At 41.1% G+C, this 25,840-nt stretch overlaps 1 protein-coding gene across 1 annotated transcript in view; it reads right to left on the minus strand.

Moving 5' to 3' along the window:
- The window catches only part of gabrr2a (gamma-aminobutyric acid type A receptor subunit rho2a), a 50,355-nt gene that overhangs the window by 2,207 nt on the left and 22,308 nt on the right, over nt 1-25,840 (minus strand). The window contains exons 3-8 of the mRNA XM_041953744.1: nt 25,130-25,197; nt 23,564-23,787; nt 16,486-16,568; nt 11,076-11,216; nt 8,776-8,928; nt 3,658-3,866 (exon numbers count right to left, since the gene is read on the minus strand). Of these exons, the coding sequence (XP_041809678.1) occupies nt 3,658-3,866; nt 8,776-8,928; nt 11,076-11,216; nt 16,486-16,568; nt 23,564-23,787; nt 25,130-25,197 (878 nt within the window). The remainder of the gene's footprint in view (nt 1-3,657; nt 3,867-8,775; nt 8,929-11,075; nt 11,217-16,485; nt 16,569-23,563; nt 23,788-25,129; nt 25,198-25,840) is intronic.

Consider the following 25,840-nt stretch of genomic DNA (forward strand, 5'->3'; position numbering starts at 1 on the left):
TTTAGCCAGTGACCCCTTCAAATAAAGCCATTTCTACTTGTGACTTCTCATCAAAGGTTACGGTTTTAGTGTGAGCAGGGCTTGTGAGCAGTGATTTCAGTCTCACAGTCCCATTTTAAGGATATTTAGAAGGCTGAAGAGGTGAAACAGTGGAGTACTTCAGTTATTTTAATGATCTGATCTGATCTGATCTGGGTCAGGGTCTGAATGATAGAGACCTAAGGCTGTGAAGTGAAAAAAGAAAAAAAAGGAGAAAACAAGAGGAAAATATCTTTTATAACCCTGGGACCCTGTGGGGCATCCTGAGCCCCAGGTGGGGAACCACTGCTTTACACACACTATACTACATATATTTCAAAGCAGCACAAGGCAAGAACGTGCTGAATTTTGCATTCAAAACACCTGGGACCTGAAGTGTCATAGGTTGATCATTTGTGGTCGTGTTAGCAGAGACTCCAGTTTGCAGTGCAGTTCATACACTGATGAAACAAATGAATTAAACATGACAGAATTACAAAAGAAAGCTTCTCTTCTCCTTCAGCCCATATATGCAAGCTCCTTCTCTTTCTCTTGTCCATACATACACACTTTCAATTTATTCATCTGTCTTTTCCAAAGGCGTCATTTAAATGATGTTTAAACACCAGTAAAATAAATGAATAGTGACACATCTCCAAACTTTAGCTTAACCTCTGCAGTGGATCGCCAAGCCACTACATCTTAATGAAACATGGCCTATTGTATGAAAGGGCCTACAAGTGATTACTGCACGGCAGTGGTAAAGGTAGCTGTACTGTTTAATTAAATAATACAGACTGGCTGGAGTGAATTTGGCTCTCCTGATCAGGGGTGGGCCTGATGAGACGATCTGTGATTCATTCGGCCACGCTTGAAAACCTACCCACGCTAACAAGGACGAAGATGTGTCATATCAACTACACCACTCTGAGGGGAATTGGGAAAGAAGTTAAAGCTACACCGACTGAATGAATTGTCTGCAGATTTGGTGTTTTCCCTTTGATGTGAACGCATGTCTTTCCTTTGTCAGATGGGAAATCCTTTGAGTTGCAGAGTTTGTGATCAGCAATTCTGTTTAGCAGAACCAACGTGAAGATGCAGCTGCAATAATTGGGTTCTGAGGGTTCTGAGCAGATTGTGAAAAATTGTAGGATTTGATTTTTCTAGAGCAGGAGACCAGATGAAGATGAGAATGATTGAAGTTTGACTTTTGACTCTGGGTCAAGCTGTTTTTCAGATAACTGCATAAATGTTAACTTGATGTTTTTGCTGCGCAAACACTTTTAGCAGAGAGAAATAATAATAAAAAGAAATATTCTCGCAGTCACAACAGCAAACCATTGGCTTAATATGACCTCAATAAGCACTTGAAGACATACAATTTTGTAAAAACTGGTATACTGGTATATAACTGGTGACCCCTACAGCACCCATCATTATATCCCTATCAAGTAGTCGGCTGGCCTTCTTTGGCTGTAAGGCGAGACCGGCACTGGTTTTTATTCATCTATAAAGCTTTAATGCAGCCGCTTCCACCCTACATTTCATCCCTTTTAACTCTGAACTCACATAATCTTGGCACTCGCTCACAGAAAAAGCTGATGCTCCACACTCCATTGATCAGTTTTGTAATTGGGAAAATGGATTTCTCTTACAGTGCACCTCACACACGGAACAGCCTGCAGAAGACCTCGCACTTGGACTCTCTGTCGCCACTATGGCTGCTCAAAGTCGTTTCGTTTTAATTGATTGTAAATGTTTTGAACTTGATGTTGCATTCCATCTTAAATATTGTATTTATCTCATTTATTTATGTCTTCTATGTTATTCCAATTGATCAGTGTTATATTTTCCTACATTTTCATTGTTCACTTGATAGCATGTTATTATTCTGTATTTAACTGTTTTATTGAACATGATGTTTTGTATCTCGACACCATTGTAAATGAGGATACCTCCTCAGTGGTCTTTCCAGGTGAAGTAAAGGTTAAATCAATGAATGAACACCTCATGCATGAACGGCATGCTGCATTGTTGGTAAGTGGGCCTCCTGGGGATTCAAACCCTGGACCTTTATATACCACAGCTGACTTCCTGATTGTGCCACTGTGGAGACATGGTTTTCACACTCGTTCTCACAACTTGACACCACCTGTACCAAACAGGTGTTTTTGTCGATTTCTACTTCAAACTTACAACAGTTAAAATGTTGGCGACCTTACAGTTGCCTGGCATGTATTTGGACCACCAGACTATTAAATCAGCAGTTAACACCAAACATTGACTCAGTTCTGCACAGAGTTAAGGAAAGGAGGACAGAGAGAAGGCAATTCCACATGTATGTAAACAGCATCCGACTGATAAAATACCAACAGAGTCCTGAATGACCTGTATGTTTGGAGTGAATACTTATGGCTGGTTCTCTTTTCAGGTAGTTGGCCCAGTGGACCTGGTTAAAGCTCCCCATTAGCAGGGAACATGATGCTGACGATCTTGTTGATGCTGTTAAAGTTTTTCTTTCTCTGCTTCATCTGTGCATATTAAAGTTAAACATTCAGAGTTCTATTTAAGTCAAGATGATATAAATAATAAAAAAGTGCATGGTTTTTGCATCATCATCCAAGTTAAAATTGTGAAACTATGAAAGACAAATACAACCTTCAAATGCAGTATCCTTTGTCTTTTAGTTGCTTGAATTAATGAAAGGGACACAGTCTGCACTGCAAGAATGATATATCTAAGTCTTAATATGAAGATAATTTTATAATATTTAAATTTAGTTTGAAAAAAGAGGGAAATTATTAAAAAGTGCTAATAGCACTTCGAGCAGATTTGTTGTACCAGGTTTTCCTGCAGTCTTTAATTTGCTTCACTTGCTGCATGTAAACCAGACAGCAGATGTTTTTCTGTTAAACTGTATTTTTTTGTCATGAATTCTAGTTTTGCAAGGTTTACTGTACACACAGATTGAGTGACATGATTGAGATCAATATCAAAACATTAGCAGTATTTTATATCATGTTATGTCATGATATATCATGATAAGGCAAATTTGAGATTGTGGTTAGTTTTAACACTACATTCTAACTTCTTTTCGCGTCATCACAGATTTTATAGACTGTTCAGTGATGAAAAGTAAAAGTGGAAATCCATTGTCTAAAATGTGCATGAACATTACATGAAAGCTGCATAGAACGACCTGGTGTTTGCACTATCTTTTTTCTTTTTTGGCTTTGCTATTCTGTTTGTTTGTATTCAGAGACTTCAGCAGTGCAAGTTGTGAGCTCTTTTATTCATCCAAAAGCAGATCCATTATTCTAGTTCAACAAGCTGTTTCCAACAGAACTGTTAAACACCTTTCAGGGATGAGATGTTGAACTCCCAACTTTCCCATACAATGCACTTAACTGTTGAATACAAAGACTTTGCTCTTGCTCTATTTTCTGTCTTTTCACCACTGCTCATGATTTTTTTTTGCTTGTATCCTGACAGTCAGGGAGAGCTGCTGGAGCTTCTGGAGTCTGGATTCTTGTGAACAGCTAGGGACTGGTCTGGCTCATGAGTGGGAAGTCTCTTTCTGCCAGTTTTATTCTTTTTGCTCTACTCTTCATGCCGGTTAGTTATACGGTAGAAACAAACCTGAGATCGTGCCCGCTCTCTCATCTTGCGCTCCCGGCGGTCCTGGACAGTGGACAGGTAGTTGACGGCAGCGTACTCCAACACAGACAAGAAGACGAAGACGAAGCTGACCCAGAGGTAAATGTCCACCGCCTTGATGTAGGACACCCGGGGCATGGATGCATTCACTCCAGTGATGATGGTGGACATGGTCAGCACTGTGGTGATGCCTGGACACGACAGATTGACAACATTCCAGTTCAACTACAGCAAACTGCAGATTGAAAATGTGTTTGAATCTGAGTTTGTCTATTTTTACTTTCACAGGGTAGACACAGTATAATGGGCTTCCCAGGGACAGGAAGCTGACTGAGTGTTGGGTGGCTAAAGGATAGAGGGTGAAAGCAATAACAGGACCACTTATACAATATGATGCAATGTGGTCCAATAGCCCTGCAATAAATACTACCATGTGTGGATCAGCATGGTTTCAAACATTTGCAGGTGAGAAGGTGTGGAAAAGTGGTAGAAGAAGTAGTCAGAGCTTTTACTCGAGTAAACGTAGTAACAAAACCATGTAGACATAGTCTGTTACAAGTAAAAGTCATCCTTCAATCAGGTCAGTGTATACTTAAAGTACAAAAAGTTCACCATGTGGCCCATTTAAGAATAATATCGATAAAATAAAATAATCCTTTCTCAATTCCAGAGTGGGGAAATTACAAATGGGAAGCATGGAAATGATAAGTAAGTAAACAGTATGATAAATAAAACAGACAATGGTTGAGCGCACATAGGTAATACTGATACACAGTTTGGTATACACTGATTTTGCATGAGTGGATTTGTCAGTTTCAGTTTGTGTGGCCTACTTGGAGCAGTACTGATTATAAAGTTTGACAGTAGCAGGAAGGAAGGACCTGTGGTGCTCTCCTTCACACACCGTGGGTGAAGCAGCCTGTCACTGAAGGAGCTGCCCCCTGACCATCAGAGTGACTGCATGGGCTGAGACATGCTCATCAGGGAAGATATCCTAGCGATCTGTCTCCTTTCTCCCACCAACCCCACCAGGCTGAGGGGGTATCCCAGGATAGACCTGGCCTTTTTAACCAGTCTGTTAATATTCTCACTGTCAGCAGTCCAGATACCGCTGCCCAACCGGACCACTCCATGGAGGATGGCTGAAGCCACCAAAGAGTTAAAAAAGGTCCTCAGGAATGCTCCCAATGTCCATTCCCTGGATGTTCATCGGTGTAGGAGGAGAGTATTTGCCCCTGCATAAGTCCACTAGGAGCTCTTTGGCTTTCCCTGCATTGATCTGAGCTGTTATGAGCGCACCAATCCACAAATCTCTGGGTCAGTTCTCTGCACTCCCTGTTGTCCACATTTGCGATGAGGTCGATGACTGCAGAGTCGTCAGAGAACTTTTGCAGATGGCAGTTGGTGCATGTGTGCCTGAAGAGGAAGAGAACCAGGACTGTTCCCTGCCAGGCCCCGTGCTGTAGACAACAGTCCTGCATCCTCACATACCGTGGTCAGTTGGGGCAGAATAGGTGGGAGTGAACTAGGGGAGAGGGAGACGACTGATTAAACCTATTGAAGAAAAAGTTCAGATCATTCACCCACTTTCTGTCCCCTACAGGCTGGGAGTCAGGATCCTTGTAGCCAGAGATGGTTTTAAGTCTCCTCCTCCTCCTGATCCTCCAGCTTTGTCCTGCAGTTGTTGTTTCCCTCCCTGATTCTCCTTTTTAGCTTGCGCTGCACATTCTTAAGATCCTCTGTATTACCTGAGCCTTAAGAGAGTATTTATGTCGGGAGTAGGTTTGTTTGTCACTGCACAGTCCAGGTGGGTGTGGCATCCTCCACAGAGAAGTTGACAAAGTCTGTTATACAATGTGTGAGACTGTCAGTGTCCTCACCATGAGCTTCACAAAGTACTTCCCACACAGTTGTATCAAAATAGTTCTTCCAAGCCTCATCGGACCAGCTTTTTGTAAATGACAGCTGGTTTCCAATGTACAAGAGTTTTGTAATCAGGCAGGAGGTGCACCAGGTAGCTAACATCACAACATTTGCAGGGGGGTGGTTTCAAGACCTTGAAGGGCTTTCTTTAAAGATCACCCACAATTCCACAACTGGACAACTCCATCAACTGAGGAACGTCATGTGGTACGATTGAAAGCACACATCAGCTACTAAACAGACCTTGTTGTGAAATTGTATGAGTCAACTACTGTTTTCAAGAAGAATAAACTTTCATTCTCAAATTTACTCATTTTTGACATTAAAAGAAACTTTACATGAGCTTTCAACCACATCGTACAGTCTTTCTCAACAAATTGAGTTTATTTGGTTGTCACTGAGATAGCTCGGTTATCATGAGATGACAGAGGTTCTGTACTGGGGTCACGTGACTTCGTCAAATTGCTGTCAAGAGTTAACTCTCACACTTTAGCCCAGTTTGAACTCAGACATCATCTCAGGCATGCTTACAGGAGTTCATTTTTGTAAGAAATGCATCCATGTAAGAAAGTACCTAGTGTACGTAGTGTTCAATGAGCTGTTAAGATGACAGAGTGCGCCCTTAAAAATGTCTCTCAAGAGACTATAGTGGAGACTAAAAGCATGCACTCAGTAGAGTGCACATGTGTCTGGGTGCATGAGGGTGGGGGTGTGCAGGACAGGCTGTGTGTCCAGCATGTGTGCATGAGAGTAGTGGAATGAATGGGAGACATAATGGAGGTCCCAAAACAGTAATGTGTGGCCCCTACAAGAGGAGTAAGGAGTCAGCAGTCAAAGGCTCAACGAGGTCCTTCAGCATACAATCATAAGTTTGCACAAAAAGTGGGTTTGATGGGTCCAGTAGTACGCAAGATTAGCTGTGGGCACACACACACACACACACACACACACACACACACACGATTAAACGTAAAGTGTAACAAGGTCAACAGGAATTCTTATCAACATTTGCTTTTCACCCAAATCTGTTGCCCACACCTGTCAGTTATGGTGTATGATCTATTGACTGGTGTGACATAAGGATATGAAACATTGCATTGCCAACAGAACAATAGAGCGATTCATATCTCCAGGCTAACAAACATCAGCTGTGTGATGTAGATTCATGACGTCTGTTCCACACACTCGATGCACCACATACACAGAAGAAGTAGGCCTAGTCTGGTAAGGCAACTTGGTGGTGCTAATCCTGGAAGCAAATGTGATAATAGTTGCCAGCGAAAGTGCCACTCTGGGTGTTTAGTGTCTCTATAAACTAACACTACAGTACATGGGGACTTGATGGAGTGATAGGGATGCAGTGATTGTAGAAAGTATTGGGAATAAATTTGTTGGTGCTATTTTTTATTGTCAGCTAATTCTATAAAAAGACCAAAACCAACAATATGTCTTATCCTGTGTGTAGGTCCTATCCTGTAAGACGTATTGTCCTAGAAACGACACACAAATGTAAAGTTTCACTTCTATTACCTAAGGACACTGTAGCTTTTCACAAACTTTACCCTGACTGGAGCGAATAGTGTATTTGTTAGAGACTTTTTTAAAGAAATGGATTAATCCACATTCAATTCTCGAGTGAGCATTTGGTGCAGCAGGACTGCATGCTTCTTAATAGGATACATTGATGGTTGGTTTGGGACTGTGCAGGGATTGTTTTGACTGTAGGAATATAGAGTATCATCAGATTTGCACTTTTATAGTTCAAGTTCTTCCTATTGTTCTTATTTGCACCCTTATTGTTCCTATTGTTTTTCCTATTGTTTCTTATTTGCACCTCCATTTGCTGTTTGCACCCCCTCCGCCCCCCTTGTGTGTTCTGAAGAGGTTCTGTAAGAGTGAATTTCTCCATTGTGAGATCAATAAAGTCTTACCTAATCTAATCAGATGTATCCTGCCAATCAGTCAGTGTGCTCCAGTCCTTTTTCCTTCTGTTAGCTGTAACTTCAACAACAGGAACATTCTTGGCTACAGAATCCCATTCACTCTTTATATAACTCTGTCAGAACCAGTCAGTGGCAGCGTACGTGTGACACAAGGACATTAGATGTTCTTGCAAGATGAACCATGAACAAGAGCAAATGACTGGCTATGTTTCTATCCCCTAACACTATATGGGAACTCAAAGCTGTCCAGACAGAAATGACAGAACAGGAAGAAAAAGGATATCATCAAGTCATCCTTCATAAAGAAGTTTTAACTAAAGTAATAGTCAACAAAACATTCACTAATGTTTAACTCAATAATCTTACTAAAGCGCTAAAAACAATGTCCTGCTAGAGGAGGATAAACACCAGACAAATATTTCACAACCTAGCAATTGCATAGTTGTTCTTATTTATAACTGATCAATAAAGCATTAGTAAGTCATGTATTAATATTTATAATATTTTATAAATATGCAGATGACTCTGTGCTGAGCACACAACCTAACAGCATGAATCTCCATTTTATAAATGTGCAAATATTCAGCAGACTTGCTGGACTGATAGAGGATACTTTGAGTCAGCTTCAGTTTTATTTACTTCAAATAGGCGTGTGTCTCGAGGTGCACATGTAAAAATAAATAAATCCACTTGTGTATGTATGAGGAAAAAACACTCACTGGTCAGGGAATCAGGTTTCTGTAATCCCCTGCCTCCAATGCAGAAATCTGTTGTTTTGTGTTTACATGATGCACGGCAGCCCAGCCACTTTAATATATGTAAGAGCTCTGAGTGTAAGCCGTGGAGGAGTCCTTAAAATTCTACACATGCACGCACCACTAATTCATCTGGAGGGAGATAGATCGAAAAGTCGTGTAAGGGACTTGTAAAAACATCCCATCCTAACAGCTGAATTTAATAAGAACGATGAGATGAGCCATAAAAGGATCATAGCGAGGGGGAAAACAGACGCCTGTATGACAAGTACAGCAACAGCCCCAATACAGAAAATAATTCAAAAGAAAAGTGAGAGTGGTAGAGCGTGGGAGGTTTGTGTATTCACACATGCATGTGTGTGTTCCCAATTGGTGGAGCCATGTCACAGCCAGCTTTCATCATTTCACACAGACAGATTTCCCTCAGGCATGCACAATCTCTTCAAAGGACATTTGACAAGAGTTTTTTTTATTTTTACCCAGGGAAACTCTGGCCGGCACAGCCCGGCGGTCGATCCAGAACGACACCCATGACAGCATAACCATCAGAGTGGCGGGAAAGTACGTCTGCAGCAGGAAGAAGAAGATGTGGCGTCGCAACGTGAAGTTGATGTAAAGACGATTGTACCAGCCTGCAATCACAGCAAGAGGCAACATATGTACGACATGGAATAATAACAAAACAGACAGGGTCCTTAAAAGATGCTGGAGCAAAATCCGTGACCTTTGATGTCTAATGTCAAAGTATACACACACACTTTTGTCTGAATTCTTCCACACACATTAAGAAACATGTTCAATCCATTGTTGTTGTTTTTTTTGCCTGATGACCAATTATAGAGAACACTAATATGTCAGCACGCATAAGCTTAATTGCATGCGACACACATGTGCCCCCCCACCCATACATTTTCCCTCCACTAAGTCAAACCATACACAGATATTATTATTATTATTATTATTATTATTATTATTATTGTCTGCACATGCACATACATGCAAACATAACATTTTCCCACATTGTAATTTAACACCTTCCCCCGCTGACATCCTTCTGTAACAAGTAGTGTGCAATATCATATAATTCAGCTACTCACTGGATAGTCAATTCAGTTACTCACTTACCGGCCTGGTCAGGGACAAAATTTCAGCCCTGGCATTTTTGTCCCAGACCGGCCAACGTAAAGTATTAGCAAATCTTTACGGTACACCATCCCTGTGGTCCCTTTAAACATGTACACTGTACTATTCCCCCAAACCAAAAGTGCCGTGGCCAAGTGTACCAGTGCAGGTGGACCAGTGTATTCACTTGCTGACCGATTCCTGGTGATCAGAGGTGGCTGTGGAGTACACAATATCCATACTTAATTAGTGGCCTAATTGTCAAAGAAAAGCTCAGCTGGAAGTCAAAATATCATTTCAAATTGTAAATAAAATGTCGTAAATAAAATGAAATAAAATACAGCTGCAACGGGCGATTCTGAGTTTGAGACCTTTTGAAGTCAACAGAAAGAAGCAGCTCAATGGGCCAAAATTAAGGCCACTGTCAACAGAATTTTGAGGTACACATTTTTGGCATTTGTGGCACCCCCATAGGTCAGGTTCAAAATCATGGCCCAAAGGCATGTACCCTGATTTTTAATTATAGGAAAAAATATTAATGAGTTCTGGCCATTTTCATGCTAAGCCCCACTCCTTGCAAAGTCTTTTGGGTTGATGGCAGCCATGTTTTTTTTGTTTTTTTTTTACTTGCTTATGTATCATAGAACTAAGTATCTCAGCCCTGCCATGATGTCTACACATTTTGGTGTGTGTTTTCACACATAGAGTAAACATAAAAGATCTAAGACTTTTTCTACGCACACAAAAGGCTTATTCCCCCAATATTTTCTCTTTTTTTTTTTTTTATCTGTGTTTGCGAGCATTTCTCCCTTGCCAAGATAATCCATCCACCTGACAGGTGTAGCAAAACAATATGCTGATTAAACAGCATGATGATTGCACAGGTGTGCCTCGGCTGTCACAATAAAATGCCTTCCCATACTGACACCATACGGCACTATGTTCACAACACTGAGATGAACTGCTAACCCACACGACGCCATGCAGGATGTCTGCCATCTGTCTGGCACAGTGAAAACCAGGATTTATCCATGAAGACAACGCTTATCCGAAATGTCAAATGCCATGGAAGGTGAGCATCGCCCAGTCAAGTCAGTTATGCAGATGAACTGCGGTCAGGTCAAGATCCTGGTGAGGACAATGTAGTTGAGCTTCCCTGACATTGTGTATGACAGAAATTCTTTCATTGTGCAAACCAACTTCTGCATCAGTCGGATGTGGAGGTCCAGGGCTGACATGGTTACACCTGCTCTCAGGCTGCGAGTTGGATGGAGACTTATGGTAATGAAATGAACATTCAATTCACGGACAGCAGCTCTGGTGGATATTCCTGCAGTGTTCATGGCAATTGTACGCTCCCTAAAAACCTGCTACATCTGTGATGCTGCGTTGTGTGATAAAACTGCACATTTATAGTGGCCTTTAATCATGATGAGCCCCAGGTACACCATAATCATGCTGTTTATCAGCATCTTGATATGCCACACCTGTCAGGTGGATGGATTATCTTGGCAAAGGAGAAGTGCTCACTAACACAAAACATGCATATTTTAACTTCATGCAATATTTTTGTTATTGAGGTCACTAATCTACTGCTAAGATAAGATAAGACTTTATTGATCCCACAAGAACTTCATGCGTGAGTGCGTGTGTGTACCTGTGCTGCTGTAGAAGGCCAAGCGAGAAGTGGTGTGGAACTTCTGGATGAGGAACTGTGATAAGGAGATGCGATCATCAGTGCTCAGAGACTCATCACCGCTCTTCCAATACAGCATCAGATCTTCATCTGTGTAGGCATCTGCAAAAACATAACACAGTCCGGTCAAGTCTAATCAGTCATCATCCCCCAAAAACATTAAAACCATGGCTCATCAAGAACTATCACCACACTTCAAATAATGGTGGGTGAAGACAACAACTTTGGGGCAAAATTGATTTCAAAATTTTCACGAAACTGTCCTGAATAACAAGAAGTATGTGTTTTTCATTTCACTCTGCTCACATGTTTTCTACAGTTATTATTAATTCATGTGTGAACATATACGCTGATGGGAGCTAATGACCTAGAAAGAAAAAAACAGAAAAAAAACTGGTTTTGATGGCTGCAACCAAGCAGCTAAGGCAGAAGAAAAGAATCTACACAGGAAACCGGCAGCAGAAGAAAACAGCAGCATAGGGTACAGTATAGCAGATCTCAATTTCAAGATGAACAGAAACTATAGTCTATAATCAAACACATAATGTCAAAACTGAAATTCTGCCTTGCTAATTAATGTTAAAGACAATGTACAGCTGAGGCTGATGGAAATGTTATTAGTTTTGCAGTTATTTGGATGTACATTGTTGTTGATGGAACTCAGTCAAGCCCTCCTCCCATCAGAAATGGGTTACCACAGGGGTCTATCCCTGTTCCATTACTGTTTACACTGTACAGAAATAATTCTTCAGAATCAAAACTTAAGTGTCCATTTTTTTTCAGATGATAATGCCATTTTACATTCCTCAGGCTCCTCCCCAAGCCAGGCCCTGACTGTCCTCACTCTGCCTTTCATGCTTTCCAATTAACACTCCTTAATCACAGACTAGTTCTAAATGCAGCAAAGACGAAATTCATGGTATTCTCCACCCCCACCAGTGTCTCTGACTATCCTGCCATTACCCCTACCATTCCAGTAAAAATTAGCCTAAAACGTATAAATTGAGTTTTGGTTGCATGGTTTTGGCTCACATTTGACTCTAAAATTGAAAAGTAAACCATGCTTGTTCTATACAATTAAGGGATGTCTGTCTTCTTCCAACCATAAAACTACTGTGCAGCCACCCTTCATGCCTGTTCTTGACAATGGAGATATTCTGTACTGTCATACTGCCCCATCAACACCTCAGCTGCTAAACCCTGTGTATCATAGTGCATTACAGTTTATCACAGGTGTCAAGTCTCATGCTCATCATTGTTCTTTGTATCACTTTTGGATGGACTTCCTTACAGCCAAGAAGAAATAACCATCTCACATTATTCATCTATAAAGCTGCTGTTGAAGCTTCCAATCTTCCTCACATCTCTTCTCTGACGTAAATCTAGCACCTACAGGACACGATGCAGACACCACTCAACGAGAGAAGAACGAGATATCCTTTATGTACACACCAATGTTGGCAGAACTGGTTTCAGGTACTATGCACCTTTTAAATGGAATGAAGTGCAAACGGCCTTCAAACTACAGTCAAACTTTCTGCTTGGAGATTTTACAGCGTTATTGTCTCATGTTTTATGAGTCTTTTGACTGTTTCATTTGCGTTGTTTCTGTTTGCCGACTGCATTCTTGTGAATGTTTCTTGTTCTCTTAATCTCAATGAGTCTGGCTCTTTAAAAAAAAGATGAAATAGAAATCTAAAAATAAATAAACCGAAGTATTGGAGAAATTGATATTTTGAACAGTGCTAGATGAGAAGTCAGAGGACAACCAAAGTTACAGTTCACCCTGAAGGGAATGATTGTGGCTGTCTAACAGTTGTTGAGACATTTCACTGTGAGCCACAAATGTCAACCTCATGGAGGTGCTGAAGCTGGGCTTTAAAATCCTGACTGATTTTTCTATCATGCATCACATTTCAAAATCCCCAATTACACTTTTTACTTTATACTAAGACTTTTTCATTCAGTTCTGAAGAGCTATTGCGATGCTCAGTGACAGTGGATCTGGTCATCACCATCTTGGCAGTGCCTGACTCCACCACACTCCTGCCGAATCCAAAAAAGAGGCAAAGAGGTGGAGTGTGGGTTCGAGCTGACAAGGGACAAATGAAGCCTGTTTGCTGAAACCTTGGTTTAATATCATTTATTAAGGGAGTTAATATATGAGTGAGTGAGTGAGTTAAAAATTCACCCCTGTACAATGATGGACGGGGAAATTATTGACAGACACCAAAACTGTTTTCTGCACCAGGCTGTAAACATGTTTACAACGTTGGGCATTTTAATATGGGGGTCTATGGCGATTGACTCGCTTTTAGAACCAGCCTGAAGGTGCTATTTGAGGAAATGCAGTTTTTGGCACTTCTGCGTTGGCTTCAAATTTCAGGCCCAGAGGCTGCTGCTTGTTCATGGCAGTGGCATTATAACCAGCTTTTATTTATTTATTTCAACATGTCAGCCAGCCTGCGTCTTTACATAGCATGCTCAACAACTGCTGCCAGAATTAACCAGTAAGCTCCTGACAGCAGGATCATCAATGTCATAGTATTCTGAATCAATCAGTTAGCTGCTGTTGTAAATGACCACAGCAGCCTTCACATTGCAATCTTTTGCATTTTAATTAGGAAGAGCTAGCATGTTCGTTACATTACAAAATAAAAAGAAATGTGTTATCAGCAAAAAATGGTTAAATGAAATAAAACAGACTTTTGATAAAAGGGCATTCTGAAAACGAATGTTTGTAATGATTGGTCTTTTCATGGAATTTGTTGACAACAATAGCTCAGCATTTAAAAGCTATTCAACACAACCACATCATTTTTTCACATTCGTTTCGTATTGACATGGATACGTCCCATACTACTGGACCCAGCAGCCTAATGGTTTTTGTTTATGAGTGACAATTATTAGAGACGTTGATACAACTGCTGCAGCAATATGACACATGGAGGAGATCTGCAATATAGAACATCACTGCACAGTGATATTACTACCAGCCTGTTATCAGATAGACAGACGGACACTTTAAATTGCTTAGTCTCACGTTCATATGATTGTTTACCAAGGTTGTGTTTCACATAACAGAACTCTGACAACACAAGGGAAATCCACTGTGTCTGTTAATGCTGTCTGTGCTTGTGCAGTGTGCATGTCCACTGGAAATGAAATAAACTGTGGCTGAAAAACTGGCTTAATGGCGTAACAGTGAAGATTTTTGAGAGAAATATATGAACACAGCTGTGAATAACATCACAAACAGAGATTCTGATGATCTGCTCTTGCACTTGCAGCAGTCATCTTCTTCTCTTCTTAAGAAGCCCATAAAACTTTCTAAAAGTCTGGCCCCCTACTGGGAGCCGTTCTTTACCTTAGGAGCTGGAAGAGGCTTTGTGAATAGCTTTTATCTCTACACTCTGTAATTTCTGAATAGTGCCCCATAGCAACCTCAAATCCCCTAATGTCTTCCCAGCTAACTGTTAATGGTTGAAGATACACACAGTTCACAGTTGAGTTTTAAAACACTCGAGGATGTGCGTTTAATCTCAAATGTGTGGGGACCCTGTGATATGGCCCCTGGTGTATGAGGGGTCTTTTCTGAACATTTCCTGAATATCTTTGGTGTCTCAAAAAGAGAGAATTTAAACAGCTGTAGTCCCCCCGATCTGTCTTTTCAGGTATGCCCTGCCCTCTCATCCCTCTGATTGCTCAGGTAGGGAACCCCATACTTTTCACAGCACAAAACTACTTTAGTTCAATAGGCCAGGCATCACCAATCGTATTTGTCTTTATTTCTCAGGTCAACAGCCTGTCGGATTGTGTGATTTCTCATGTTTCCTGACTTCTCTCATTTCTTTTTAGCTGTGTCAGCGTTTTCCCTGATTTCAGTGAATACCTCGGTGAGTGCAGTGTTATTTCTATGAATAGGACTGATGGCCAAAGCCACATAAATCAGGCTCAACTTGTAGTACCCTTCAAGGCGGTAACCACTATGAAGTAGCTGGTAACGCTTCAGCATTGAGAAGTTACTAAGAGTGATTGATGATTTTTTGAAATAACTCTGAAATATGGACTACATAGTAGATAATGATGAGTTACTGGAGAACAGACTGGACTTTCTTAGCTTTACTCTCTAAGATTTCCTGTGTATGAATGCCTGGTTTTTGAATCCTACCTTGAGTCCCGAGTCTTTCTCCGGGTCTGAGTCCCTAATCTACCCGGAAACATTACAATAAAGTCTGTCATTATCAGGTCTCGTTGTGGTCACATGGTGTTCGGCATGTTGCATTGATACACCTTGCTGAGATACTTGTGCTTTGAAAGGTTAACAGCACCAACTCTGTTTGGATGTTGGTAGACAATTATCACTGAGAGGTATGTCTGAAATCTGCTTCCATTTGTAGGAATCATTAGATGGTACTTGAGAATTTACAGAGATTTTAGAGTTTTCACAACACCAAGCCTGCTTTTTTATTGTACTTTACCTCAGTGTGTTAACCTTGCATGTTATTCTTAGTTTAGGACTTTTTCTTCTTCTGCTTGGCTAATTTTACAGTATGTCTCATTTACAAATGTGAAGAAGCTACTTCCTAATTTAACAGTTTGAATGAATTCCTATTATAACGGAAACAAACAATACAGTTCCAGAATATCAGCTTATAGCTGCTTGATTTCTTGATTTCATTACTTTGACATCAATTCTCAATTCACCAATGCAAGGAATTCAGGGATTTCACCATCAACACTTCATAATGTCATCAAAAAAATCTATCTCTGTGTGAAAGCTGCAAGGCTGAAGACCAACGCTGAGTGCCTGTGAGCTTCCATCCCTCATAGAGCACTGCATTCAAAGCTAACACAAGAGTATAATGGACATCACTACATGGGCTTGGGAACACTTCAGCCACTTCATTGCTGACCAGCAATGGTTTTCTGAACACAGTTTGTTGCTGCATCCACAAATGCAAAGCTTGAAAGCCAGCATCTGTGAATGTATAAAGGTGTGGTAGTGCCTATGGTATATGGTTTTCGAGCAACATATGCTGCCATCTATGTGTTTTTCAGGGACCTCCCTGCTTATTAAATGTCTTGTCTTCACTTGAACACTGTAAACGTAGAAAAACATTTGCAAATGACAGCACTTTAATTTTATGTACATTTTACACAGCATCCCACCTTTTTTGGAATCAGGGTTGAAAATGAAAAAGAATCTGAAGTTAAACTGACTAGTACGCCCTTTAATAACTGGAATGCTTGATATATCTAGCAGTGTCTTCTTCACTATGTCAGCGTGAGCTCTGATAATTTAACACGTCACTGGCCAGGAATATGATCGCTGTCAGTTTTGAGAACGGTAAATGAAACATGTACTCACAGCTCTCCAGCTCCAGTGAGCAGGTCTGAGAGTCTAGAGGAAAGCGGCTGAAGTCCATGTTACAGGCTGCTGTCACTGTCACCCTGTCCAACAATAGAACAACAACAGACACACATGGTGAGAACAGTCCTGCTGCTGCATACATCCATTAATGTCCCTTTGCATCTACTCTCAACAGATGGCAGTAAAAAGCCTCCCAGTATGCACTGGGGCAACAAGTTCACTGACATCAGTTTCTGCAACGTTACTAGTTTTATTTTATTTGACACTTTGGTCATATTCCCTCTGCACCTAACCTCAAATCAGTTTCTTCAGAATAACATTCTGAATAAAAAAACTTAACACTTGTCATTTCTTGCCTGTGAATCTCATTTGAAACAATGAAAACACTGTTGACATAAAATAATGTTTAATTCAGACTGAAGGCCCTGTTTTCATAGATCAAGAGCAGGGATGGTGTGCTTGTAGAGGGGTGATACTATGGGGCGTGAGCAAACCTTTTTCCACCTAGAATATCATCTGGTAATTTAATGGCACCAAGACATCGTTTGTAACTCTACATGTCAATACAGATCAAGCGGTCAAGAGCAATTTAGGTTTTCAAAGATGTGTTTGCGAAACCGCAGCTGAGTGAGGCACGTACAGGCGTGTATTGTATTTGTGTTGTATTTATCTACTCATTTTTTGTTTCAGCTGGCAAACATGTGTTGAAACATTTTAAAAGTGAGGACAAAAAAAATAAATTAATAAGACACGTTAACATCCATGTATTTTTCATATTTATGTTAAGGCAGCAGCATCTAACTGTCAGAACTGATGTTCTCTTTGGTTTATATCAGGGGCCACATACAGAAAAATATAGGAGGGGCTGGGCCACTTTCTAAAGGTGAGTTATATAGCCTGACCTTTAGTGTATTAAAGTTAGAAAAATCAATTCAAAGTTGGTCAAATATGCTATATTGTTGAATATGATTAGAGAAAAAACTGCCTTCATCACAGCTTTCCACAAATGGATTTTTATTGATTTATTCAGAAAAAGGGTTGACGGCTCATTCTCAGAACAGCAGACTCAGATTTCTTCTTAGTGAGGATGGTCCCCCACAGTTGTCATGTCTCGTCGTTCTGTTAAGCCGTTTGTTTCACTGCCGTCAAGTTTTGTCTCACCTCCTGTTTTATTGTGAAACCCTGACTCTCCTCTCGTTTCAGAACCCTGGCTTCCTGGTGTGTTTCCCGCCTGTTTGATTCCACCTGTTCCTTGTTACCTCGTGTATATATAGTCCGCGTCTCCCCTTGTCCTGTGTCAGATTGTCTTGTGACCTTGGTGTTTTCATGTCAGTCCAGCATTTCTTCCTTGTTGTGCCTAAATTTACCTTGAGAGCTTTTTGTTACCTTTCTAGTGATTGAGGATATTTAACCTCAGTGTCTTTTGTTTGGATTTTGAGTCTTGCGCCTTTAGCTGTTTTTCCAACCTTGCCTGAATTGAGCCGTGCATTAGAGTCCAGTGCATTTGACCCATGTGTCTCATGCCTGAGCGCTTGTTTAAGTTTATTTAATTTATTAATCCCAAACTGGATCAATTAAGTTTATTTACTTTATGATCCCAAACTGGGAAATTACTTCTCTGCATTTAACCCATTCATGATTGGAAACACACACACGTGCAACATGCAGTGAAAGGATCAGTGGGCTGCATTCAAGCACCCGGGGAGCATATAGGGGTGTTATGTGCCTTGCTCAAGGGCACATCAGCCAGTTAATTAAGGGGGGAGGGGATACTCCACCACACTCAAATTTTTCTGCCAGTCCAGTGGGGGAATCGAACCGGCGACCTTCCGATCACAAACCGCTTCTCCAACCTCTAGCCACGGCTGCCCCTCAAGAACAATAAAGGGGAAAATGGGATGGGTACATTTCAACCTTGTTATTTAAGTTATTAGGTTTATTGACATGCCTGTTAATGTTCGTTAGAAACTTAACAGACAGAATTGGACTTAGTAACAGGAGTGCAAATAGTGCGATCGAATCTGCATCGGTTCAGATCAGCTGATTTTGCACAGTGTGTGCGCTGTGCACAGCGATGTGTACTCTGCGTGTTAACATGAAACACACATATAAGAAAGTGGTGCACAAAAGCGGAGTAGTGACAGAACTGTTACGGCATTATTGATATTTGTTGCATGTGTACCTGCATACTAGTTATGTGCATGCATGCTTATTAACACACAGATACTGTAGATATATTTTTTAACTCAGCTAAAGTGGCATTGCACTCAGTGGGAGCAGTAATGCTGCCTTCAGCCTTCTACCTTGCGTTTCTTTGGTTCTGCCATGTTTGGTAACCTGGGAAAAATTTGTTCTGTGATTGTCCTTTTTTGGTGGGGCAGTTGCCTTGTTCAACAGTAGCTCCCCCTGGTGTTAAAATTAAGAATTGCAATTCACTCAGGCAATCTATTCTATTTATAAAATTTCTTGCGGGCCAATTAAAAATGGACTGCAGGCTGCAGTTGGCCCGCGGGCCGTAGTTTGGACACCCCTAGTTTAATAATACACATTGTGCCAACTCCTGAGAGAATAGTTTTCTCTGCTAAATGTATGTTCCTGTTGTAATTGTGTCATTGAGGAACAGGAAGCTGAACCCAAATGCGGACCAGACATGGTGGAGCTGGTGTAGTTCAATAACTTTATTCGCAAAGGCGACCGAACAGAGACCCACGGAAGAGAGAGGCTGGCAAAAGGCGCTTGAGTGACAGGACAAAGAGTCCATAAATGCAAAAGCTGGCGAGGTAGAAAAACAACGAAACAGGCATCCTAAAAACAGGGAACGGCTGGTAACTTTCACAAAAACTGGAACGCTCGACACAACATGCACAAGAGACAAACTGTGAAACACATGGACTTAATCGACTGGGAGGGGGACATAATGAGACACAGGTGAAAACAACTGACAATCACACAGGTGGGAAAATACAGCCAGTAAAGTGAAAATGTGACACAAAGGGTGAACCTTCAACATAAAACAGGAAATAACACAACCAAGCAAGCCAGATCACGAGAGCTGCACTATGTTCATCAACTCTGATGGTGTCTGTCAGCTGATTGGTGCTGGGCAGGTAGTGTGCAGTGCTGCTGCTGGAAACCTGCTTAATGGGAGCAGTGAGGCTACACTAAAACACTAAAGTTGTGGTAAAACCAAAACAATGAAGGGAAAGAGGCTAAAAAGGTCAGTAGAGGTGAGGGGTACTGCAGAGTTGGTGCTAATTCTTTGTAGCATTGTACTCCTATAAGACTCATAATGTCAGAATCAAGGATTCAAATCAATGCAGCAGGACCAGAGGTTACATTTAATTTTAATTTTCTTCACTTTATTGATCCCTAACTGGGAAATTATTCTCTGCACTTCACCCATCACTGTTTTTTGAAACACACACATGCAACATGCAACATGCAGTGAAACACACAGTTGGCTGCCGCATCAGGCGCCCGGGGAGTATATAGGGGGGTTAAGTGCCTTGCTCAAGGGCACATCAGCTGGCTAATGGAGGAGGGGAGGGGATACTCCACCACACCCAAATTTTTCTGCCAGTCCGATCACAAGCCGCTTCTCCAACCTCTAGGCCACGGCTACCCCTATATGTTGTGGTTGTGAATTCTTGGTTTCCTTGCTGCACACTTACGGTGCGTTTCTTTTCATTTCAGGCTGGAGCAGGAGAGGGGCGGTGCTGATCACCCTGCAGAGAGCGCGGAGACACACTAATCACCAGCCATTTATTATCAGCCCTCAATCTGGCCTCGTTGCCGGACTACTCCTCGTGACAGTGCCTGTTGCTAGTGATCACCTGTCTCACCTCGCTCCTCCTGTTTTGTTTTTTTTTTCCACGTTGTGAGTTTCCAGTTTGTGAGTTTTTCATGATTGGCTTATTCCAGTTTTTCCCTTTAATAGTGATTTTTAGTTCCTCCTTTATTTGTTACTTTGTTACCACTAGATCTCTCTGTTGATGCTGTGCCCCTTGTGGCTTTCCTTTGTTGTACTACCTTGAACTTTTTCCCAAAAGGTGATTTTGAGTTTTGCTTGTCCTCAATAAACTGTGTTTTTACGTGTCTGCATCTGGGTCCTGGCCTCTCTCATTGTGAATCGCAGCATTATTGATATAGTGTTTTTTATTTCACACATTTTTCTGGCACCGACATTAACTACAGAGCAACTTGGCCGCCAACAGTTCGGCCTGGGATTGGGGTTTGTTATTCTAGTATCCGCTAATGCAGAAGGGAGCCTCAAGCAGAGACTAGGACTGGGCTACAGAGCTCTGGTAAGCTCTCTCCTTTCTAACTCCGCGGCAACAGATTTTTTTTCATTTTCAAAGTCTCGTCCTCAGTCCCAACTGACGCTGGAACAAATGACAACACTTGAGGGCATTCATCAGACTTCACACAGCTCCCTCTGGAGCCACACAAGACTTCAGACTTTAACATATGCAGGCGGTCATATACTATGTTGATTGCTTTATTACACACTGATATCTTGAGACACGGGTCCATGGGTCAAAATATAGGCTATGGACATCCATTATTTCCGTTTTGTGTCCACTTGTTGCATTAACAGAAACTCATTTGTGTTTAAACAAACTACCACGCAGCAAACCTGAGGCCAAATAGCTTTCCAGCATAGAAAGAGTTGCACACAGAGTGAATGGAATGGGGAATGATAGCAAACTGGCATTTTATTTTGTTCCCAGGGCTTCCTGGCAACCTAATCCAGCCCTGATTTCAAAAGTCTCCCAGCTTTACATTTATTCATTCAGCAGTTCGATTAGTGCTAAAGTACACTAAGCACAAGAAACAATGCAACAAATAAAGCCCACCAGCCAATACTGAGGCCTGTCATTACACCATTTAACAAATCAATGTACAGTCATATCTGTAGGTTCTGCTCCTGTTCAGTCTGCAGCCACAGAAATCAGTGTCTTAACTCATCTATTTATTCATTCATGTACTTGTTTTGCTGAAAATTCTAATTGAATTACTTTCTTTTCCCTCATCTTGTCAAACATCTCTTGATTTTTGGCTTGATGCAACAGGGGACACAATAAGGAGAATAGGGAAGTCTTCTGGCAATGAAGTTCTGTTTGTAGTTGAGCTCAACTCCACATCTCCAGATCCATTACATGGAAATTCATGAATTATTTTTAGATTTCCTGAGTCACCCTTCAGTCTGACAGCTCGCTTTAATGAGCACCTCCCCACAGTACATACCAACCTGCAGGCGCACTTGGATCAGGGAAATTAGGTTTAGAGATGAAATGATATTTTAATGCAGAGAAAAGAGCAGGAGGATGTAGGAGCTATGAGGAAAAAGATGAGGAAATGATGACACTGTCAGAAAGCCAGCAGAAGAAGATTCATTTAAACATTGTGTGAATTTAAAAGTAGCTTCAATATCAGCTTTCTCATCCTATATATCATTACACATACATTACACACACACACAAAGAGGTAAATCTAGACATCACCTTCAGCAAAATGTCCAGGAAAACATTTTAAAGTGAAATGATTTCATTGAAAAGAAACAACAAGTATTGAGTCTTGATTTTAAGTCTTCTTCAAATATTTGTTTTCATGAGAAAACTTGTATTTAACAGTAGCAAATAATAATAAGGACTAAAAATGAGGGTTTGGACTTTGCCATCATATCATGTGTTGTCAAAATCATGGTGGACAATTAGAAAGGTTTTGAAATTTGATGTATACTGGATATATATTATTTTGCTATGTTTTAACTTCTGACTTTGATCTTTGACTTTTACTGATTCTCTTTTTCTCACTTGCTTTGTGATCACTGTGATTTTCTTTTGTGCATATTGTATGAGCATTGTTGAAGCCTAAGAGCAAGAATACCACTGCCAACGATTGCGTCACTGTAATCAATGTGCAGATGAGAAATATAGAACTCATCTAGTGAACGTCAAGTCAGTTACTTTTTGTCAAAGGACGTTGTTGTCAGGTAATTCAGTTTGGTCTGGATTTTTGGCCTGAGTAACTTAACCCACTTTACCTGTGTCTCTGGTCCTGTCTGGCAATCATAGGACGACTGTTCAACTGAATGTTGTCTCACACCCCTAGTTCTTGGTCACCTTTGATTGAAACAACAAATCCCCGTATTGATTGGTCTGCTGGGGAAATAGTCAGCTGGACTCGATTTTCTTTCTTCCTGCCAGTAATCCTCTCTACCTCCATCAATGGCTGCCATTGCTCCTCCCAGTCATGATGTCACAGCTGTCACAAAACTGGATCCCCAGAATGCATATATCTGGTCAGGATCAGGGAGCGAGCCGAATGGGAAACGGCACTTTGAGTATCCGGTAATGCCTTTTGGTCTCACCAGCGCTCCTGCTGTTTTTCAGGCTCCGGTAAACGGCGTGCTCAGATCGCCTCAACCACTTTGGGTTTGCGTACTTAGACAATAAACTCATCTTCTCCCAGACCACGACCACATCTCTCATGTCTGACAGGCCCTCCAATGGCTTTTGGTAAATAAACTCTTTGTGCAGGCAGAGGAAGATGAGAATTTGATTGGCAACATCCAGGCGAGCCTGGTGGGCAACCAGTGGGTGCCCGCTGAGGGGGTGGTACTGATGAAACGAAACAGCTCTGACAAAACTCGTAACACTGATCTTACCAGTTCCTTGGTTATTCACTACTGGCTCTGATGTCTCAGTGAGTCCTTTTAGGGAGTAAACTTTTGGTCGTAGAGTCAAAAATTGATATTTGTTTCTGACTGATTGGTTTGTCTTAAGGCAACAGGGCTGACTTTTAGGTCCTTATATGTACACACTGACAAACTTCAATAAAAAACTGATAAATAATAATAATAACAGGTCTGAACACCCAAGCACATGACTTTGAAACTAATCTTTAAATACAAAGACCAATAGTATTGCTTTTGGCTCAGTGGAATGGCTTTCTATGACACTTACTGGAAGCGAGCGATTATTAATGTAAAAAATCAGACCTGTGTCTCTTCTGGTGTGAAAAGTACAGACCCGAAATATGTCAAGTAGTCAGATGCTGAAATGCTACAAACCTCAAGCTGTAGAGGACATGTCCGTCAGGAAAGACACGCAGCATGATGTTGTCGGTGGTGGTGTCGTGGATGAAGGACCTCTTAGAGTGCACAAAGAAGACATCGGGGACCCAGATTTTCTTCACCAGGCGGCCGTCAAACGTCATGCTCTTGTTGGTGCTGCTGGTGAACGACAAGCGTTCATCCTTCCAGTAGTGCCTCAGGTACAGAGTCATAGTGAAGTCCTGGTGGAGTTGAAGGAAACGTGCATAAGACAGAGTGTCACTGCCAAACAGTACACATCTATGGTTGAAGATAATCTGACCAAAGACCAGGTGAAATAAAAAACCTTTAATAATCTCATCTATCTTTATACCTCTCTATCTCTACCACTCTCTATGAATTTGATCATTTTCTTGTGTTTATTTCTTTTCCTCCCTCACTCCTTTGCTTCCATCCTTTTTCCCTCCTTGGTAGCCGTTGGTTTCCATTCATTTAAGCATAACTGCTTAACTGCATACAAAAATGTGATTGGGTAATAGGGATTAACTGACAGTTGGGTTGTGGATACTTTCCATATGTTGCTTAAATATTACGACAATATAAAATGAAAACATCTTTAGCTGTATAGTACAAGTAAATGTTAATGTAAGGACCATCTGTCAAGACTTAATAAATATCCACTAACATGCAACAAGCCAACTAAAAGCTAAAAAGCTTTTGTTGGATTTGACTAAGGCGTCTTGTTACCGTTAGTAACAGTGGTTCTACATTCACACAGGGAGAAGTGACACGAGCTGAACAACCAGGGAAATCTGGAGGCTGTGTAGACCATCAAAGCTTCACAGCTCTGTGTATCTTCAGGGTTAAAGTTGCCAGAAAACCACGCACTTATGTTTTCTCACTGAACAGATCTTTTCATGGGCATTCATTCAGAAAACAATTCACAGACTGTGCAGAACGCAGCAAAGAGACCCTGAGGTGGGATCCTGCCTGCTGTCCCATGGCTAGGTCTAACATAACGTCCACAAAGCATGTGTGGTGGAAGCGGCACGTTATCAGAACAGCAGTAGCAGCAGCTTCAGTGCCTCATCCATGTCTACCCATGATGTGTTCAGGCACGGCAACACAAAATCACTGAAGTTACACCCAAAAAAAGGATGAAAATAGACTTGATGCATGAAAACATATTTAAATTATGAATGAATATGTAACATATGTGTTTATGCATTTTCCATGTATGTATATGTTTGCAGGAAGAAACACTGTTTTCATTTCACTAGCCTCCTTTCCTTATTTTGTTCTTGCTACTTTTTTATTGTTCACTTGGTTTTCTCTTGTTTTTAATGTTTGTGTTTCCCTTTTGCTGTGAAACATATTAACATCTGTTTATGCTAATATTGCCGTATAAATAAACATTGTTATCATAATGAAATTACAAAAGAAAATCAAATTTTGCTTGTCTACTTCCTGTTGCTTTTCCAATCTGCAGCAATAAACCAGGTTCCATCTTTATCTCATACTGTGACATGCATCTCTGTAATAATCGCACTGCACACAGATGTGAATAAACATGGGCTTTCTTACCATATCAACCTCAGAGATGCTGTCCAAGCTCTCCACCTGCACGTCCACTCCCACAGGGATTGCAGGACCTGCCGAACAAAAGTATATCATGAGCAAATAGATGTGAAAGTGCACTGTTATGTAACAGCAGCCAGTCTTGCCCAGCTGATTTGCGAGAGAACAATCTGAGTTGGCTGCCTTCCTCAGCTCAGTGTGAGCTCAGCGTGTTTCCTTCCACCATGAGTTGACTGCAGCTAACAGGTGGTGCTTCATAAACTGGATGAAATACTTTTCATTAGAAAGGACAACAAGGGTGTTCAGACAGGTCTAGATGATATTGAGTTGCACTTTTGAATCGTCCATACTTAAATTGTAAGAAAACCTAAAAAAAAATAATTCCTACAACTCCTTTAACCTTCTGCATCTTCATCTACAGTAGTCTATTATTTTGAAATGCAAGTCAATAAGTCTTGTTCCTTATATTCTGTACAATAATAATGCAGACTTAAAATCCTTGATTCAGCATCTTAGATCTATGGATGCAACAGCCATCAGTTCTCCTGAATCAGCCTCTGTCACCTCGGGGATAAGGAGCACAGCCAAATGATTCAGGATAAACAGCACTGGGTACGTGTCCTTTAATTTGCTGCAAATTATGCCAACAGTTAACACCAAATGGGGGAGATTTATATTTCGAGCAGAATCAAATCCCCAATTTCCTGATTCTGGAGC

The sequence above is a fragment of the Chelmon rostratus genome, chromosome 15, assembly GCF_017976325.1.
Source record: "Chelmon rostratus isolate fCheRos1 chromosome 15, fCheRos1.pri, whole genome shotgun sequence".
Classification (NCBI taxonomy): domain Eukaryota; kingdom Metazoa; phylum Chordata; class Actinopteri; order Chaetodontiformes; family Chaetodontidae; genus Chelmon; species Chelmon rostratus.